At 51.4% G+C, this 19,646-nt stretch overlaps 1 protein-coding gene across 2 annotated transcripts in view; it reads right to left on the bottom strand.

Annotated features, from left to right (window-relative positions):
• Positions 1 to 19,646, bottom strand: part of Ntn1 (netrin 1) — a 197,135-nt gene that overhangs the window by 52,270 nt on the left and 125,219 nt on the right. For both annotated transcript variants that reach the window (XM_063242122.1, XM_063242121.1), the window contains exon 3: positions 14,661 to 14,849. In XM_063242122.1, coding sequence (XP_063098192.1) covers positions 14,661 to 14,849 — 189 coding nt within the window. The remainder of the gene's footprint in view (positions 1 to 14,660; positions 14,850 to 19,646) is intronic.

Here is a 19,646-nt window from a genome sequence, read left to right on the forward strand (position 1 = left end):
GATTTACATCCAAGGGCTGTTCTGGCAGGAAAAAGGCCAATGACCAAACATGAAAGGTCTGGGGTCCAACACAGTGGTACTATGCTGCGTATGCACGAGGCTGTGGGTTAAATCTCCAGAAACCTCCCCCCGCACCACCACCAATAGGCAGCAAGAGCCCACAGCCTTCTCATCTTTGTCTGTTGTTGTTTGGTTTTTTTTTTTTTCCTCCCCTTTGGAGACAGGGTCTTACTACATAGGGCAGGCTGGCCTTGAACTCACTTATGTAGCCAAGCCTGGTCTCAGACTCACAGTGATCCTCCTGCCTCAGCCTCCAGAGTGCTGAGATTACAGATGTGCACCACCATGCCGGGTATAGCCCTTGTCGTGTATGAATGGAGGCATAGAATTTGGAGGTAAGCTGTCCCTTAAGGAGTTAGTGCGCTTTCACTTTCTGGGTTCAGCCCACTGGAGGGCCCGAGGGCCCTAGGTCATTTTGCAGACCCTCTGAGTGCAGGAGTGGGGCCTGGGGCCTGCTGAAGCCCTGAGGGTCTGCAGATCAGAGAGGGGCACGGGAAGCAATTTCTAGGGCTGCTGCGTCCCTCTGCCTGGAAGCCTGGCAAAGTCTGAATCACAAAGCGCATACACCACAGCATAGGAAGGCCACAGTGACAATCTAGTTAAAACTCTGACTAAATGTGCAAATAAATGCTAGAGAGGTAAGGAACCCACCTGGGGTCTCACAGGAAGGCAGTGGCCAGGGCTGGAGGTGAAGTGAAGCCCCTGATTCTCAGGCCAGAGGCCACGGCACCAAGGAACACAGCCCATGTCCCTGCTACTGATTCTGAAGGGGTGACAGCTGGGTAGAACGCCCTGTCCCACTGCATCCTAGGGCCCCTTGCTGTGGTCTAAGGCTCTATTTCTAGTAACAAAGCAGCAAGGGCACTTCGGGGGGACGCCTCCAGCCACACCATAACACTCTGCACAGGAACAGCTACCCCAGCACAGGTAGCACCGGGAGTTCTGCTGCGTCCTTGCCCATCTGAGCGGAGGCATCGGAGCAGCGGGCAGCAAGGAGACAGGAAAGGAGGCAAATGCTTTGCCTGTCCCCTTGCCCAGGGAAGCCCAGAGAGGACGGGGTGGCCCACAGCAAGGCGTCTGTTCTGTAGCCATTTCAACTGATGCCACCTGCTGCCATGTGTTTCTGTCCCCAAAGGGGACAAAAATACCCAGAAAAATAAGTGAGAACAGAATCCTAAAAGAGCCAAAGCGGAACTTCCTCAGGGAGCTCAGCTCAGCATGAGGGCCAGAGCCTGCAGATGAAAATGTGGCCTCTCCTAGTAGCCTCAGCCCCAGAGGAGGAGGAGGAGGAGGAGGAAGAGGAGGAGGAAGAGAAATAGAAAGAAAAAGAGGAGATAGAGGAGGAAGAGGGGGTGGAGAAGGAAGAAGAGGAGGTGGAGGAGGAGAGGGAAGAGGAGGAGGAGGAGCAAGAGGAGAAGAAGGAAGAGGGAGAAAAGGAACTGTTTGTTGCAGTTGTGGCTGGACACACAGACTCTTGTGAGCACTGGATAAAAGGCCCCAGCTGAGGGTGCCCTGGGGCACAGAGGAGGGCAGAGCCTGGCAGACCACCTGCCTGTGGCTCCTGCACTGTAGGACCTAGGAGAGGTGACAGGACTCTTCCAACCTTGCTCCTTGTAGGTAGTAGTGATGTCTTTTGTTAGGACACTGTCTTTGTACCCTAAATTCAATTTGTACCCTCTAGTCTATGTTAGAACTCAGTAATGGGAAAAGACTTGACCTTGATCTCAGGGCATGCTAAGATAATGACGACAAGCCCAGGAAGGCTGGCAGGGCCTCTGGACTTCCCTGTGCCTCCCAAACCCACCCCATGATGGGCACATCTCTAAACCAACTGTGTGAAGGCAGAAGGCTACAGCCCAGCATCCCACAGTCCCCGGCCCCTGACGTGGGCTAGGGCACCAGGCTGATGGGCATGCCAGGGGCTGTGCCAGCTGACCTCCCTTAGCCCGTTCCACAAGGCTGCTGGTAATCCTAAAACTCACGCCAAGACTCCTCCCCTGGGTGCTGGTGGAACACAGCTGTGTGCCAGTAACGTCTAGAACCTCGGACTTGGCTAGAGGAGGTCACAAAAGGTTGCTCTGTCACTGACGTTTCTGAGCCAAGTCACACACAGACACGACCGTCAGTCCAGGTCATCTTTTTCTTGGCAGGAGCTGGCCCAGTGTGGACTCTGGATGGAGGCTGGACATGAACACGCATTGTCCTCCCTACAACCCCGTACAGCTGGTAACCTGCTGTGCTGCCTAAACTGGCACACTGTTGGGAGGGTCCGGGCACCAGCTGAGGTCTGCTAGAGCCCAAGACATCCTTGGTGATAGCAGGCCCTTCTACATCCATTTTGTGCTGTCCACACTTCCTAACAGTCCATCCTTTGATGGATCGGGAGCTGATGCTTACTTCTGGCTTTCCTAATCTTTCTCCCAAGATTTGCAGACTCTGACCCATTCATCTCATCTAACTAAGGCAGTAGGGTGATTTATACTTATGCATCAGCAAATTGTTCCAGAGAGTGAAGGCATCAGGGCTCCAAAGGTTGCAGGACAATATGACCATCACCAGGTTTCAACCTGCCTATGGCAGAGCATCCTTCCATGAATACTAAACCATCCAGACCCCTGCCAACCCCCCTCAGCACACGCACGCTCACAGGCGTCACCTCCTGGAATTCCATGACAGCTCTGACACTGCTGTGAGAGTACAGGACCAGGGGAGAACGCAGGCAGTCAAGGAAGGTGCAGGAGAACAAGGTGGTGCAGAGATGAAAGGGTCCTATGCTTCCAGGCAGACCGCCCTGGTTCTGCGCCCTCTCCGGCTGACCTCCTTTGCACTTCTTGTTGCTCTTGGACAAATTAGTTCTTATCTTTTTCAACCAATATCAGGTGGCTTTTCTGTTACTTGCACTCACATCCAATCCTAACCAAGACCTGCACTGCACTGAACTTAATCTCAATTCCCAGCCAAATGCAGGACCTGGGCAAAAGGATGAGGGGCCCTAATTACACCCTCCGTGCAGAGGATGAGCTTCAAGATGTGGAGAGAGCTGACTGGTGACAACACTCCCCTGGCAGGTTCCTCTACAGCTAGAAAAAGAGGGGGCTGGTTTAGGAAAAAGGTCAAAAGGTCCTATTTGGTTCCTCACCCAGAAGTGTATGCACACACAAACACGCGGACTCAAACACAGCCCCAGAAACAAATTCCCTTTTGCTTTCTCACACAGACTCAGATACAAATTACAGACTCAAAAAGAAAAAAAATACAGACTCCAGGGCTGGGATATAGCCCAGCAGCAAAGTGTCTGCCTGGCAAGTGCAAAGTTGTGAGTTTGATCCCTGGTACCAAAGAGGGAAAAAAAATACAAACTCCTACAGACCCACACCCAAAGACATAGACACGGACACACAGCCGTGCCCCACGGAATCATCACAGGCAGCAGCACCGGGTAGGGAGCAGGGGTGGAATGAGAAGAGACTGCATAAGCAAGGCAAAAGGAAACCGTTTGCTTCGGGGTTCTGGGGAGGGGGTTGAAAAGAGAGCCTCCTATTTCTTCTGAGCCCCAATGGTCTTGGGTCAGAACATGCTGCACCCCAGGAAGCCCGCCTGGTGACCCCCATTTCCCTGGAAGTCAACTTTCTGACTTCCTTCAGAAAGAAAATCACCCCAATTGCACGGGGCAGGCAGCACCTGGTCACACGAAGCAATCTGCCAAAGCTTTTCTTTAATTTTCCATAAAGAGAAAAGTGAGACCAAAGGAAGTCCAGTCCCTGAGAACGTGGCAGGACTGGTTTCCCACAGAAGCTGTGTGCTGCAGAGCCTCCCAGGGAGGCCAAGAACCCAGGCTGTCCCTGCACTGGGCCATCAGATGGGGGCAGACAGCTCTGGGGACCCAAATGGTTTGGGTGCATGACAGGAGGGCCATGCCTGGCCCTGCTCTGCCAGCAACCTTCCTCTTTCTCAACACCAGGTGGCTCATCTGCACAGACAGAGGTCCACACTCCCAGGACACGTACTCCGTGTCCACGCTGGCTCCAAGGGAACTGCAGCAGCAGCCTTGGACCTTAGTCCCTAGGGCTGCCATTCACCAGTGTCCTGGCCTGCAGCAGGGGCCACCTTCCTCTGCACACTTCCTCCCAGGTCCCACCAGTGCTGTGTCAGAAGCCTGCTCATGAGAGTCTATCATCCACAAAGAGGAGGCTGCCCAGGGACTTGCAGGGGCCCTGGGCGAGAAGGGCCAGAAGACAGCTGGTCCTGGTCCCTGGCTTCCCATGGCTGAGCAACACCAAGCTTTCGCTTATGCCTCTGACACTCTATTCCTTGATCCCTGAAGGGCTGTGGCCTCCATCAGCTGGAGCTTCACAGCTGCCACCTGACCTTGGACTTCCAGCCTCCAGAAATGGGTGTAAGTCACCTGGTCTCTGTACTCGGTTCTGGCAACGCCAGCCAAGATCCCTGTGTGAAGCCTCAGGCAAGCATCTCTCCCCTGGCCCTTCTTTCCCTCCCCAGGAGACTGCCCTGCCACTCACTCCACTGACCTCAGCTCCCCTGAGGAAGTCACCACATTTGCTGGAAGAGGTGGACCTCCTCTCCAACAGGCCACCGAGGGTCCCAAGACCCTAGGAGGCTGCCAGAGCAGCTGATGGGGCACATGTGACCTCTAAGACTGCCTTTCAGCTCTGATACCAGCTCATAGACTGTCAGTGTGAGGGCAACTTCCCAAAGGTCAGGCAACAAAACCCTGGGGGCAGGGAGTACCGCTGGGTCCCAGGACCACGGTAGGCCACAGTGTGAGGCCTGCAGTAAGAAATCCTGCAAGGCAGTGACCCCATCTTTGCTCAACTGGAATGCAAGGTACATCTTCTGCTCCAGTCCTAGAAAAAGACTGCACTCAAACAGTGGGTGCTAGAAGTACCCTTTCCAACCAAAGTCCTCTAGAAAAATCCCTCAAGGACTCTCAGGGCCTCTGAGGTACACAGGAATGTCTCAGGCAGAGAAGTCACCTGGTGCCTCATCCTGGGACACTGATCCATCAGTGAACGTGGGACCCTCACTGTGCTCCCCCAGGACAGCTGATCACGGAGCCAGTCAGGAGGACACATGGCCTCAAGGCCTGCAGCTCACACGCAAGGGCTGCATCTACCACGGCCCGCCTGGGTCAAGGGGACCTATTCTTCGGTCCCCTGGAGTAAGCACAGGCTCTATACTGAATGCCATCCACAAAGAAAGCAGGGTATGTAGAGGTCCTGCCAGGAAGGCCAGCTGATCTCTGGCTGCTTCAGAGAACAGGAAGGAGGGGAATTAAGGCCAGCTCAACACAGGGGGTGGGGTCCATGGACACAGAGAAGGCCAGTGTCTTCTAAGAAAACAGGAGCCAACAGCTGCCTACATCCCCACATCTCCTGTGTCTGTGTCAGGCCTCTTCGGGAAAGCCGGATGGGGATCCCCCACTTAAGGCAGCACATGCAAGAGGACATGTCAGGTACAAAAGGTGTTTGGGCCTCTCTTCTCTCTCACTTCCCAAAAAGAGGGTGTGAAGGGTGGACAATCGAGAGAAGAGGCACACAAAAGCTGGCCAAGGCTATCAGGGCCACTGCCATGAAGGGTCCTAGGGTTAGGTGCAGGAAACACGCAGGACAAGCAGCACACCGTGGTGGGAGGCTCAGCGGGGCCAGGGAAGGGACGGCGGGTGTTGAACTGGGAAAAGGTTCTCTAAATGTGTACACAGCTGTGAGGAGCGGAAACAAGAAAGCCCAAAGATAGTACTAGAAAGCTTGTATCTGCCGATGTTCTGTCACCATAACAAAATCCCTGAGGCTAGAAACTTTATACAGAAAAGAGCTTTGTTTAGCTCACAGTTTTGGAGGCTGAAAATCCAAGATCGGGCAGCCACTTCTGTCCAGCCTTTAAGGAAGGCCCCTCGGCTTTGTCACAAGATAGTGGAGAAGCAGAAAGGGAAACAGGTACGTGGAAAAGAGGTCGCATGGCTAGGTAAGAAGCCCAAGAGATCTGAGGGCTAGGTGCACTCTTTCTTTTTTGTGTCTTGGTGCTAAGCACTGAACCCCAGGCTGAGCTACACCCCCAGTCACATTCCTGCAGGAACCATGGCCTCATGAGAACTATAGGAACCCCTTCTTCAGACGATGCCTGGCACCTTATCATCCTGCACTAGGCCTGCCTCTGAAAGGTTCCACCGCCTTCCAGCATTTCCACACTAGGGACCAAGCTTCCAGGACATGCACCTCTGAGGAACAAACAAACCGTGTCTAAACCACAGCCGAGCCCGAGGGAAGGAGCTTCTTATTGGTTACATGTATTTAATTTGCTGCTTTTTGGTATGTACTTCTATGGGTTTTATCATAGGCATACATGCTTGTAACTATCATGACAGTCAGGACTCCCGATACCCCAGCCCCTCCAAAGGCCCCTTCTCTGCCTTCTTTGGAGCCAGCCCCCACCCCCACTCTAGGCAATCACTGGACCCTTCCTCTGTCCCTCTTGCGTCACCTTTTGCAGGACGTCTCCTCCTAGGACTGCGTAGTATTTACAGTGTTTCTCTGTACTAATGGAACCCTCTCACAGGCAGTGTGTAGAGACTGACCTTTGTTGGCTAGCCAAACACATGTCAGATTCATCCACACTGTGCTGTGATCGAAAGTCTGTTTTCACTTCTGAGTAGTACTCCTTGGTGTGCGTACACGCTTTTGTTTATGCAACTACCGAAGCACACTGAGACGGTCTGCAGTGGGAGGCACTAGGGAAAATGCTGCTAGAACAACTCCGTACCAGTGTTTACACGAACGTAAGTTTTCATTTCTCTTGGGTAAACACATAGGAGTGGGATTGCTGGGTACATTACATGGCTCTGTTTCACTGTGTAAGAACTTGCCAAACTGTTGTTCCAGAAGGGCTGTGCCATTTAGAATTCCCACCGGCAGTGCGTGAGAGTTCCAGTTGTTCCTTGTGCCCACCACGCACTTGGAATTGTTAGTATGCTTTGTTTTCAGTGAGTGGCATCTCATTGGGGCTTTAATTTGCATTTCCCCAGTGTCTACTGATTTATTTGCCATCTGTCCATCTTTGTAGAAGTGTCTCATCAAGCACTTTGTCCACTTTTAATTGGGCTATTTACATACTTGTTGAGCTTTGAAAGTTCTTTACTTATTCTGGATTCATGTCCTTCGCTGCATACGAGGGGCACAAGTATTTTCTCTGTATCTGTGGCTTGTCTATCAGGAGGATCTTCTTCAAGGGAAGTCAGACACACCTGCCACGTCACCCTTCCCCTTAAAGCCTTTCTTTCAGGGGCTTCCCAGCCCTTCTGCACACTCCATGGACCACCTTGTCCTGCACCTCTTTTGCAGAATGTCTTAAGGCCCTTAGGAGGCAGGGCCTAGTGAAAGACAGTAAGGTCAGGAGCACCCATGTCTCCCTCCTGACCAAGGCTCACCAAGCCCACTGGCACCGCCAGACAGGGCCTGCCAAGCACTTCTGGCTGCCCTCTTCTACCCCAGATCTTATCTCCTCTGTCTTGATCTTAGATCCCACCCCAAGTCCTCTTGTAGAGCAGTTTCCCCCAGGTATTTTCCCTTTCTACTGTTTATTTCCTCCATAGCATTCAGCACATTCTATTATTATCTTTCTTTCTTCATTACTGACAACTTCCCACCAGGATGCCAAGGACCGAGTCAGTCCTGGTCACCATAGCTACCCTAGTGCCAGACACAAGTAGGTACTCAGAAAACACCCGCTATGAGCAGTCTCATCATCGATTTGACATAACTCAGGGCCAAGTGACTGCCTTCTCCGAGTGAAAGGCCATTTGGTTTGCCCTGTGCATCTGGAGGAAAGAATGAGGAGGCACACGGGAATGATAATCCCCTCACATCCTAGGTCATCAGCAGCCTCCGCAAGTCAGCGCTCTGCACTCTGAAATCCTCCACGCTAATCAGGGAACGAGGGTTGCTGAAATCCACAGATAATCCCCAGTCTTCACTTCAGCTGTCCACGTCAACCTTCTCCCAAGCCCAGCTTTCCTCTCCTCCGGCGTTGCTAACAAGGCACAAAAGCATAAATGTTTCAAGTTGCATGGCTTCGCCTTTGCCCTGCCACTCTCAGATCAAGGTGCAGACAGCAGGAAGTGTGAGGGGAGGGGAGCCCCGTAATCCCAAACTGGTTATTTGAGCCTGGGTGATCTAGTTAACTAGAGTCCTCTTGCACCTGTTCTATAGCTGAGGGGGGAGCACAGGTCCCAAGAATTGTTCCCAGAGTGTGCAAGCCTCCATGTGTGTGTGTGTGTGTGTGTGTGTGTGTGTGTGTGTGTGTGTCCCCATCTGCCTGCACAGGCCTGGTGTCAGAGGACAGGCCAGCAGGAACACCTGGCTCTGGGTGGCAGAATGGGGAGGCCCAGCCCAGGCCTTGATCATCTGCACAGCCCAGCGTGGTCAGGAGCCCCTCAGAGGCCACCTGGTCATTCTGAGTGGCATTTTCCAATCCCCACTGGACCGTGTACAGGCGACCCCACCTCTCCACACAGAGCCTCCACACACAGCTGCTGGGTACATCGCTGCCATTTAACTCGTTCATCATGTTTGCTCCCGAAGCATGTAAATCCTTTATGGAGAGTGCTCAATGGCACTAGGACAAATCCCTGGAGCCCCACTCATTCCTGTGGGAATCAACCACAGAGTCTACCAAGGGGCTGAGCCCTTTGATGGGGGCCAGTTCTCCCAAGCACCACTGCTCCTGAAAAGGACTTCAGCAAGCAGAGAGCCACAGGGTTCATTTCCTGGGTGCGTACGCTGACAATCATGGAGGGCCCTGTGTTTCTTTTTTCCTTGATTTATACAACTAATCACCAGTATTAACACATATGGAGTGTAATCGTGTGTCAGGTTACAGCTATGGCACATCATTTAATCTGCAATACCCCTAGCAAGAAGACAAAATGCTATTATTCCCATTTCTAAAAGAAAAAACTGAGGCTTTGATAAAACGTCTTGCCCCAGGTGAAACCTGAACCCTGGTCTCAATAACATTGTTCCATTTTTTTTTTTTTCTGGGGTTTTAGGTGTTAAATCTAGACTGGTCTCCAACTCACAACCCTCCTGTCTCAGTCTCCCACAGTGCTAGGATTACAGGCAGATGCCACCACACCCAACCCAAATTCTATGCTTTTAAAAGCTATTCACCTCCTACCTGCTCACTGGGGTCCACTTAGTGATCTCCCGGAAGCAAGTGCCAAGAGACACTATTTTCCAAGGAAAATGTCCTTAAATAGCCTGATCTTCAAGACAGGAAGGTCCAAGAACCTAAAGAGCTCAAAAACTGAAGGTCATTCATGCTCAAGTACTGGGGACTGCTCGGGAACCTTTGTGAAGGTCCCTGTGGAACTGTGGATGAGTGGCCCTGAAGGAGAGGAGCCTCGACTTCCAGAGGTGTGAAGACATCAAAGGTGCCCAGACAATGAGCTGCAGGGCTGGGCCAGGAAGACCCATAGCACAGGACACAGCATGGCCAAGTGCTGTATGTGAAACTCTTGGGACAGAACCACCTCCACCCAATTTTCTGGCTTTCTAGCTCTTCCAATTGCCAAATCCCAGACTTCACTGCTCCTGGGAATAATCCTATTTTATTAGGGGCCTATTATATGTGAACTCCTCGAGAACAGCACCAGGAATGTGGAATGTCAAAGCTGACCGGGACGCAGACACCAGAAAGCTGAAACTTACTGCCACAAGTGAGAAGACTGAGGTCTAAGAAGATCGAACCACTGCCCAATGCCCTATAGATTTTGATCAGGAAGCACATCTGCAAATGAATTTTGACTCACACATCCCTCAGGGAACAGAGAAAGATTCACCCACACAGCCACTGTTGGAGTTCAGCCCTTCCACAAGGAATTTTCTCACCTGACTGTCGCATCAGAGGGCCTCTTTCCTCCCTCCTGGCATGCACAGGCTTTCCCTTGCCAAAATGGAGCCCACTCCTTAGGTTGGGGCCTCCATCCTCAGAGCTGGATCTGGTCCAGTCCCAAAGACCTTCCTCCCCCAGACAACAACCTCATTCTCTGCATCTCCCCAAAACATGACAGGAAATGCAACTGTGATAAGGGACTCACACAATGAAAGAGTGCGCTTGAGGAATGCCAAAGGGGTGCAGGTGGGGGTCCCAGGGACTTAGTTTTGCTGGCTAAGCCCTCACATGTGACTTGCTCTAAATATACATGCAAGTACGCACATGCATGCCTCCGGCCTTGACCTGCACACTGTGACAGGAGGCTGCACGGGCCTTGCCCAGCAAGATTGAAATATTCTAAAATGGCAGGTTTCCTCCCAACCCCGTGTTCATCAAGGCCATCATAAAAACAATATTTAAATTCATTGATTGCGAATCTTTCCTCTCACAGAAGTAAACCCTGGGACCCAGGCCACCTGTGAGCTGTCACTGACCATCGCCAGCAGCGACCCACCTTCCTTTCTCACTCTCCTGCTTCCTATTCCCGGTGGTGCTCAGTCTCGGCTTCACTTCAGGAACTTCAGAATCACCTGGGAAGCGCTTCCAATTCCCAGTGCCCAGGCCTCACCTGGACCCATTAGTTAAATCAGAATCCCTGGGCGGAACTCCGGCTACAGAGTTCTCCGCACCACCACCCCCCCCCCGCCCCGCCATTCCCCAGTGCAGCACGGCAGCCCAAGCGGATGATGATGCCAGGAAGTGAAGGCTGAGAATCCCGAAAGAGACACGGGGTTGCACACAGTGGCCCAGAGTGCTAAAGGGAACCGGTCTGAGATGCTCACTTCTTTCCCACCCCCAATGCTAGGCAGAGCTGAGGGAAGACACGAAAGACCGAGGAGAGGTCCACGAATGCGTTGCAGAGATGGTGCAGACTGTCGCCTGCTTCTGCCCTGCTCCTGACTGCATCTTCTCAGGGCTCAAGCACCTTCCCGGCGGCCCTCATTCAGCCACATTCACTGCAGACTTGGAGGGGGAGGGCAATGAGTGACCAGAGCGGGCTGCTCAGTGAGATGGAACGCAAGCCCTTTGTTGGGGGATGCTAGATGTGCTGGTTAATTTCTTAATTCTCATCGCAATTTGGTGCACGGCAGACTCCTGGAATGTCTTTATCCATTGCAGATGGTTTGGTAAGATGATAAATTAATATTGTTATCAATGGAGGCGCGGCTGAAATGGTTAAAGAGCAATGTCTTCTTTTTGGGGCTCTAAAAAGAAAGCCCCCAAAGTCCATAAAGAAAACAAATGGTAAACAAAACCTCCTATCTTTTGACAGATTCCAGAAGGAGTATCATTCACAATCCATTCTGCGGAGAAAAGGGGGAAATTCATCTCATCTGACTTTGTATAGGACAGCAGCCCACACCATAATGAGGCCGTCCCAGGGCTGTGAAATCGGGCTGAATAGCTGAGAGTGCAGCGGCCTGTCCCCTGGGCATGTTTATTACAGCCTTTTGTACGCACCAACCCTGCCAGCCTGGGTTTGCTTCTCAACTAGGGGAGGGGAGAAAGAACTGAACAAATTTGTTGCTATGAAACTTCCCAAATGGGGGACTGCATAATAACATTTGGAATCAAATGCCTTGCTCCAAGCTGCTCTTGTCTGGTCCACCCCTGTTCTATATTGAACAAGCTCCCGAGTCAGCCAATCACCAGCAGTGTATGGGTGGCCTCGGCCCCCTGCCCAGGCCCCTTTGGGGCCTTGAGAAGTCATCGGGTAAAGAGGGCCCCAAGGCCTTTCCCATGCCAACTTGGGGGTCCTGAGCCAATTGTCCCAATCCCCCTTAAAATATGTCTGAACCAAGCAAACAAATGTGGCTTCTACCTGGGAAACCATGGCGGGCCTCCCTGAGGACAACCACAGGGGCTGGAGTACTTCTGCACAAGGAAGCACTTCCTAGCCCACGTGGCCTGGAAATGCAAGGAGGAAGGCTCCTGAGGCAGGGGCTGGGGAAGGGCGGTGGGGTGTAGACCAAGACCCTCCGGTGGGAAGATCTCAGGAGTACGTATTCTCCTGCCAGGGAGGGAACTTCTCCTAAAGCTGCTTCCCTCCAAGAGCTTAGGTCTCTTTTTGGAGAGAAGCATCCCTTAGGAGAACTGAGGACTCAGAAGTTCCCACATCCCCCTCAGGTGACACCAGGAAAGGAAAGAGGAAAGACCTGGAACTTATAAGACATAGCTTTCTTCACCGGTGAGGTGGCTGGATCCTTTAGGTCCCATTTTGGCTTGTTAACCAGAAAGTAGTTTTGTTGTTGTTTTTACCAATCATGAAGCAAACTATGCTTTTCCTATTAATTAACACGCGAGATTCTTGAACATTCTTTCCTCGCCAATCTACTGGAGGTTCCTTGAAGTGTCATCTCTCTTCACCAGTCAGGTGCAGGTTCCTTGAAACGCCAACTTCCTTCTCCAGTCAAGTGGCTGAGAGCCCCACACTTGCCCCCCACTTCTCCTCATCAGAATAGCCTGCGTCCCCCTGAGCAGAACCCTTCCTTAGGTTTCCTCTGCTGCCAGTTCTTCCCCCAGGGTCCCCATCAAGCTAGGGGGCAGCCGCTATGTAGGACCGGAAAGGAAGATGGTACCAAGGTTGGCTCAACCTGTGAAGATTCAGAGTGGGATCATTCCCTCATGTGTCTGCAACTGTCCCCCCAGAGACCATTAAAGGAAGCTTCCACAAATGTGGCAACCCTGGGGAATGCCTGGAGGCTTCTGGGCATTTGTGGCTTCCTACATCTCTCGCTTTGAGACGCGTGCAGCACATGCCTCCCTCTCTTTCCTCAGCCACGGAGGGGAAAGGGAGATGACCGCGGATCTCCCCCTTGCTGCTTCTCGGAAGGACACGCATTTCTGCTCCAACACAGAAACCGGGAGAACAGGAAATGATTCGTGCCCTTCTTCACAGAACTCAGACCTTCCACCCCAGGGCACAGGTCTGCCCATCTGAGCGGCTGAAATGGGCTAAAATTTCTTGGCCAAATCTCCCGGAAATTTGTGTGTAAGCCAGCTGTTTACAAGAGCCCCACTTCGGTTTCTTTTGTAAGAGACAATAAACACTCTGGGCACAAGCCAAAACTGAAAACTTCAAGCCATCTCTTCCTGCTGACACCTTCTTGACAGCATAGAGCCCTCTCGGGTCTCTCTGCCTGAGTCACCTTCCCATTCTCAAGGTCTCTGGAGGACTGTCTGTTCCCTGGAACAGTGGTCTTTCTGAAGTGGAAACAGACTAGCTACCTTTATGCTCAAATTTCTCTTGGCAACCACCAGAGGCAGCAGTAAGTCCACAGACCAGGTGAGGAGTTCCTTGCGTCTCTGCGCAATGGGAACTGGAGAGACCCCTCCTGAAAATTACAGACTGGAAGCTGGCGGGTTTCGTTCTGTTTGTCTGCTTGAGAAAAGGGTTCTGCACAAGCAGAGTTGGCTTCGTGCACACAAGGGCATGTACTTGGCTGATGCTCTGTGGTCACTCCTTTGAAAAATCTTAAAATCATTTTTTAATAAGAAGCTCCGTGTTTCCATTTTGCACTGGGCCCTGCAAATGATGTCATCAGTCTGGCACACATGTACCCAACATCTGGTGGGTTTCCTGTTATGAAGACGATCATATGCTTCACTCAGAGGCTGAGCAGTGGCCCACAAGGGCTCCCTGACAGCAGCTCATCACCTGGGCTTATACCTGCCAAGGCTTGGAACCCTCCCATGTTAGGCTCCACACAGGCCTAGCAGCCCCCTGGGTAAACATCTTGAAAAGCCATGCTCATGGCAGGCCCTGGACCCAGATCCCTGACTTTAGGGCAGAAGAGTCTTGGTTCCTGGAATCCCAAAAGCTAACGTGGGGCACAGGGCCTACTTCTTACCCTCCACCACCAAATTCCCTGGCATTTTACTAGCTCCTCTGGGTCATGTGACCATTCCTTCATATTTTTCTTTTGATGGGAGAAAAAAAACAGCAGAAATTTAAAACATTATTGCTTGTTTCAGTGAACAAAAAGAGTCTCCCATCGCCTTGTAATTTTTTTTTTTTTTTTTGTCCTGAGAAGTAAAGCTGTTTGCAGATGGATTAAATGTTCCTTCTGAGACCCTGATCTTGAAACTGGCGACCTTGCTATGACTGTGTCTGTGTGTAACGAAGGGAGGGGGTGGCATGCGCATATCCAAAGAAGGACGTCTGCGTGGGTTTGGAAAAAGAGGGTCCTTTGTCCCAACGGTAAGCCTGGCTGCAGCCCTGTGGTATGCAGCACACCTGTGCAAAGGGGGAGTGCCTGGGGGAGGCGAGGAGAGCCCAGCCCGCTCCCTCTTGGGCGATCACACCTTCTCTTTTCTTCTCCTTTAAGCCATGTCTCCATTGCCCCTTTGTTTTGGCTTACACCTCCAAATACCAGGGAGGCTCTGTGTGTGTGGGTGTACGTGCATGTGTGTGTGTGTATGTATGTGTGTGTGTGTGTGTGTGTGTGTGTGTGTGTGTGTGTGTGTGTGTGTGGTGACCTCAGTCTGTGCTGCTTTGTATGGGAACTAGGAAAAAACAAACAGAAAAGGTGAAAGACAGGAAAGACTGGTGTCCCCAAGGCCCTGGCCCCTGTCCCCGGAGGGCAGTCTACCTTTGCAGGCCTTCCGGTGGGTGATGGGCTTGCCCATGTCTCGGTAGAAGCCCTCCTTGCAGTAATGGCAGTGGCGCCCGGCCGTATTGTGGCGGCAGTTGAGGCAGACGCCCCCGCTCTTGCGACCCGACAGCTTGTAGAGTTCCATGTTGAAGCGACAGCGCCGGGCATGGAGGTTGCAGTTACAGGCTGCAGGAAAAACAGGAAGAGACCGTCAGCAAGGATGGCATGGAAAGAGGGGCCCCTATGGGAGCCAAGCTCCCCACTTCATCTGCACTGCTGGATCCAGGGAGGCAGCCTCCTGCTCCAGGAGCTCTGCCTCGGCTCCTCTGGTTTCCACCCATAAACAGATGGGGCCCCTTACAGTACCATGGCTGAGGCTGCCTCCGAATTATTGTGTTGACAACACAAAACCCCAGCACCTCCGACTTTCACTGGATCTAAAGGAAGGTTTCTGTTTTATTTTGGTTGCATGGGCTACTGGGTGTTGGTAGAAGCCCTAAATGCATGCTAGGCAAATGCCCTACACTGAGTTCTATCTCCAGGGTTTTATTTTGAGACAAGATTTTGCTAAGTTGCCCAGGCTGCCCTTGAAACTCGTGGTCTTCCAGCGTCAGCCTTTGAGTAGCTGGGATGATAACCATGCACCATCATGCCCAGCTCGAAGATAAGAACTTTAAAGGTGGCTAAGTTAAAGTAAGACCTTCACGTTGGGTCCTACTCCTAGGTATTCCTATAAGGAGGAAATCCAGATACACAGAGACCTCACAGATGCATTTAAGTAGATGAAAGACCTGATGGGATCCTGGTGAGAAGGCAGCCACCTGTAAGCCAGAGAGAGGACCCAGGAGAAAGCAACCCCACCAACACCTTGATCTGAGCCTTGCAACCTCAAGAACTGGGAGAAACACACTGAAGCCCAGCGGCCCACCCAGCCACAATGGCTTGCGAGGCATTCGCCCTGAGGCTGGCCTTGAACTCTCCCCACTGCCTGCTTCAGTCTCCCAAGTGCTGGGGCTATTGGTGCATGCTGCCACGTCCAGTTCATTCTTTATGATTTTCAAAGGACGCCTGGTACTCTCTTGTGTGGGTATACATGTCATGGGTTCCTTGCAGTATGAAGACACATTTAACAGTAGGACCTCCCAAGGCTGGTAGCTAGGCTGTCTCCAGTTTGTCGTTACTGTAAACAACACAACAGTAACCACTTTTGAACACAGAGCTGACCACCTTGAACCACCTTTGAACATTTATACGCCGCTCTGATGACTGCTGTGTAGAACATTTCTCAAGATAGAATTTGGAGTGAAGTCCTGGATCGGTGTGTTTTAAATTTTGGATCTTAAATTGCCCTCCAGAAAGGTTGTACTGGCTTCTCCTCTCACCAGCAGGATGTGACAGCTCGTGTTTCGCCACACCCTTAAAAAGAATAACAATACACATTTGGTATCAACATTCTTTTTTTTTTCTTTTTTTAATCTTTGCCAATTTGTCTGGGGAAAAGACTGGCACATGATTTTAATTTGCATGTCTTTGATTACCAGGGAAGCTGAGCATTTCTCCATGTGTCTTTCTATTTATATTTCTTTTTCTGTGCACTGCTTGTTCACGCCATTTGCCCAGTTTTCAAATAAGGTGGAAGTTTTTTTGTTTTTGTTTTTGTTTTTCTCTTAATGTTGCCAAGTGCTCTTCTCTATGACTGGATTAAAAAACATCTGGTTTCTTTACAAGTTGAAAATATTTTTACCAGTTTCTTATTCATAGCTTTTGTTTGGTTTGGATTGGTTTTTGAGACAGGGTCTCAGTATGCAGTTCAGCCTGGCCTTGGACTCACTTTGTAGCCCAGGCTGGTCTCAAACTTGCAAGGATCCTCTTGCCTCAGCCTCCCAAGTGCTGGGATGACAGGAGTATGCCACCATGCCCAGGTTCAGAGGTTATTTTTATTTGTGACCTTTTATAATTTGCCTGTTTAATTTTCCTCTTTGATGTTATAAATTTCTTTAAATGCTCTTTCTAGTCAGTTTCCAAATCATTCACCAGTTAGTCACTTAAACAAGTGGAAGTACAGCAAGGCTTTAGAGGAGGCCCTTAAACAGCTAACGCCCTGAAGCATCTGGACTCCGAATTGTCCAGACCAGATAACAACTCCACTCCTGACTCCTGAGCGCTTTACTAAGGGTCCCCAAATACTGAGCGGAAGAGCAGCCTGGTTCTGCTAGCTCGCGTGCCACTGCCCCAGAGGACAGGACCTGGACCACTGTTAAGTACAGCTAGGCCTGGATCACAGCCCAGCATCTGGAATATTCCAAAAGCAAAGGAATTCCAGGGCCTGGAGCACCCACCCAGGGCAGCGATCTGAAAAGATTACCCAGTTTCTCTAGGCCTCTTCCATACTAAGAAAGGCCTTGGAATGGATTCTTTCCATCCTTTTTGAGGGTAGATTTCATCCTTCTCTGTACATGGAGGGGCCAGCCCTCCTGCACACCCAATGGGCCTCTGAGCCCCTCGTGAAAGCTCAGTGTTCCCATTCCCAATCATGACGAGCAATTAAGCCTGGAGTCTCTCCCATACACACACTGTGCTAACAAAAGGTTCTTCCCAAACAACTGGTCACATTCAAAAAGCTCCAAGGCCAAGCATCAAAAACCACCACTGCCACCCCTTCTGGAGCTGTCAGGAGACATCGAATGACAGTGCTGAGCCCAGGCTTCTGCGAAGTATTTTATGGCTTGTTTTCTTTTCTCTTTGTTTTATTTTCTCTATACAAATGGAAAAATGCACCAGGCAAAGCAGCTTCCGTCTGGATCCCCTGGCTCCACACAGAGGTGTCACCCAACTCCCGGGCTGTCCCGTGCCCCTAACTCCCTGTCTCTGAGAGACACCCTAATCCCACATGCCTTCCTGTTTATCTCCTGCTTCTCTCAGAGGCAAAAATATTGGGTATTAGTTTCATTATCAAATTTCAAGGCGGGAGGGAAAGGGCAGCTTTGTGAGAACAGAGGTCAGCCTGGGAGAGGAGGAGCAGGGGAGCAGAGAAACCCCTGAATCCTCCCTGGGCAGAAACTTTGCCTTCGCTCTAGGGGCCCCCCAGCCACCCAGAGATCCCAACCCCGAGCGTCCTTTAGCTGTCATGTAGAGATCACCAAGGACATAGCATATGTGGCTGTACCCAGGCACCGGGAAGAGCACGGGAAGGAACAGGAGGGGTTTCCCCACCGTACCCTGCGACCAGCATGAGAAGAGACCAACAGACTTACTCCTATCACTCCTACAGGAGTCCTCCAAGTCCTACTGTAACACAGGCCTGTGGCTATTCCTTAGCTCCCAACATCCCTTAAGACTTTCTCAGTCTCCCCACCAACATGGAATTACCCAGCCCCTTGCCACCCCCAGGCCAGTTCATCTCAACACACGCGGTACTTTAGCAATGTGTCAACCTCTGTGGTGGCAGGGGCAGATGAGCACACACATCACAGAGGGATGGTCACTCCCATCAACTGTGGGTCACTGAAGACAGGGCCGGGCTTGCTCTGATACTGGCCAGCCACAGCGAGTCTCAGTACACTTTTGTTGTTGTACAAATCAGAGGGAAAGAGAGACCCAAAGAGACAGAGAGACAGAGACAGAGACAGGGAGAGAGAACCCTCAAGAGGGGAGATAGACAGGACGATGGGACAGGTTAAGTGGGGTAAAAGGATGGATGAAGTCCGGATAAAAGGATGAGGTGGGTGAATGGAAGAAAGAGAGAAAGAGGTACAGCCTGGGGACACTTTGCTGTTGCCTGGAACCACTTTAAACTCATCTTGTGCCTTGACTTCCCAACTTAACATCTGTCCACTCAAGTAGACTGCAGTACTTCAGGGAGAAAAGCCACATTCCAGTGCCATGGGCTCCTCCCAGGAGGCTGAGAAGGCCCTGCACACAGAGCCTATGTCTGCCTGCACTGGTTTGATGAGTTTATCAAAACACAAACTAGCCCCTAATCCCAGCAGGATGATTCCAGGCCCAAAAAGCATCCAGCAGACACAACTGAGCTATATCCTGACTGTGTCTCTCAGGAACTCTACCCCTGACTCCCCAAGTTCATGTAGCTTAGGGGTTCTACCCACGGAAACAGGAAAGCTTCTGGTGACAAGTCCTCCTCAGGGCCCCAGGGCCCTTCCTGAACCCCCGTAGCATAAGGATCAGTCTTCCCTCCCTTTCAGAGCAATTCTCTAGAGAAAGCAGCCCCATATTATTTCTGATGTGTGACAGAGGATTTTGGATTTAAATCTCTGCAGATGAGCTGACCAAAATAACCTATCCACAGAAGCACCATCAACACCAGGCCAGGAGCTGACATGCAAGAAATCAGTCCTTAGCTCTAGGCTTCCTGCAAGCGGGTTACAGGTCCCTCCCAGATCTGTCAGGATTGGAGGGACATTCGGACCTGTCCAGGTTACATGGGCAGGCTGGGCACAATGGGCACTTGCAGGATCAGTGGCAGGGGCTGTTTCTCTCACTGGCTCCTTAGGTAATTATGCCTGGGGCTGGGTGAGGACAATGAGATCTACTCTGGCATAAGTTTAGGAGACATACCAGCAGGCAAGATACACTTTTGTTGTGTACAAACACAACAAGCACAACTTCATGGTGCTTCCAATCTCAGAGGGGAGACAGAGCCATAAAGATCTACAAGTTTCAGCTGTGAGCAGTGTGGTCAGGCCTGACAGCCAGGAAGGCCATCCTCTGGGCCCTTCTGAGACAAGACACAAGGGATCAGGCCCGGGAAGAGTCAGAATACAAAACAGGATATTCTGCCAGGGCTGTTCCAGGTGTATCTGCAGAAGGCCACCTGAACATTTGTCCAAACACACTTCTGCCAGGCTGCCAGGTGACATCTCCCATGGGGCTGAGCTGCAGGCCAGTGCAGATGAATGGAACCAATCAGTACAGAACCCCGTTGGAATAAAACCTACTGTGTGACAAGTGGGCCCTGCAGGGAGG

Source organism: Cavia porcellus, unplaced genomic scaffold, assembly GCF_034190915.1.
Source record: "Cavia porcellus strain 051 isolate PalLab524CR breed Dunkin Hartley unplaced genomic scaffold, mCavPor4.1 scaffold_32, whole genome shotgun sequence".
In the NCBI taxonomy this organism is placed as follows: domain Eukaryota; kingdom Metazoa; phylum Chordata; class Mammalia; order Rodentia; family Caviidae; genus Cavia; species Cavia porcellus.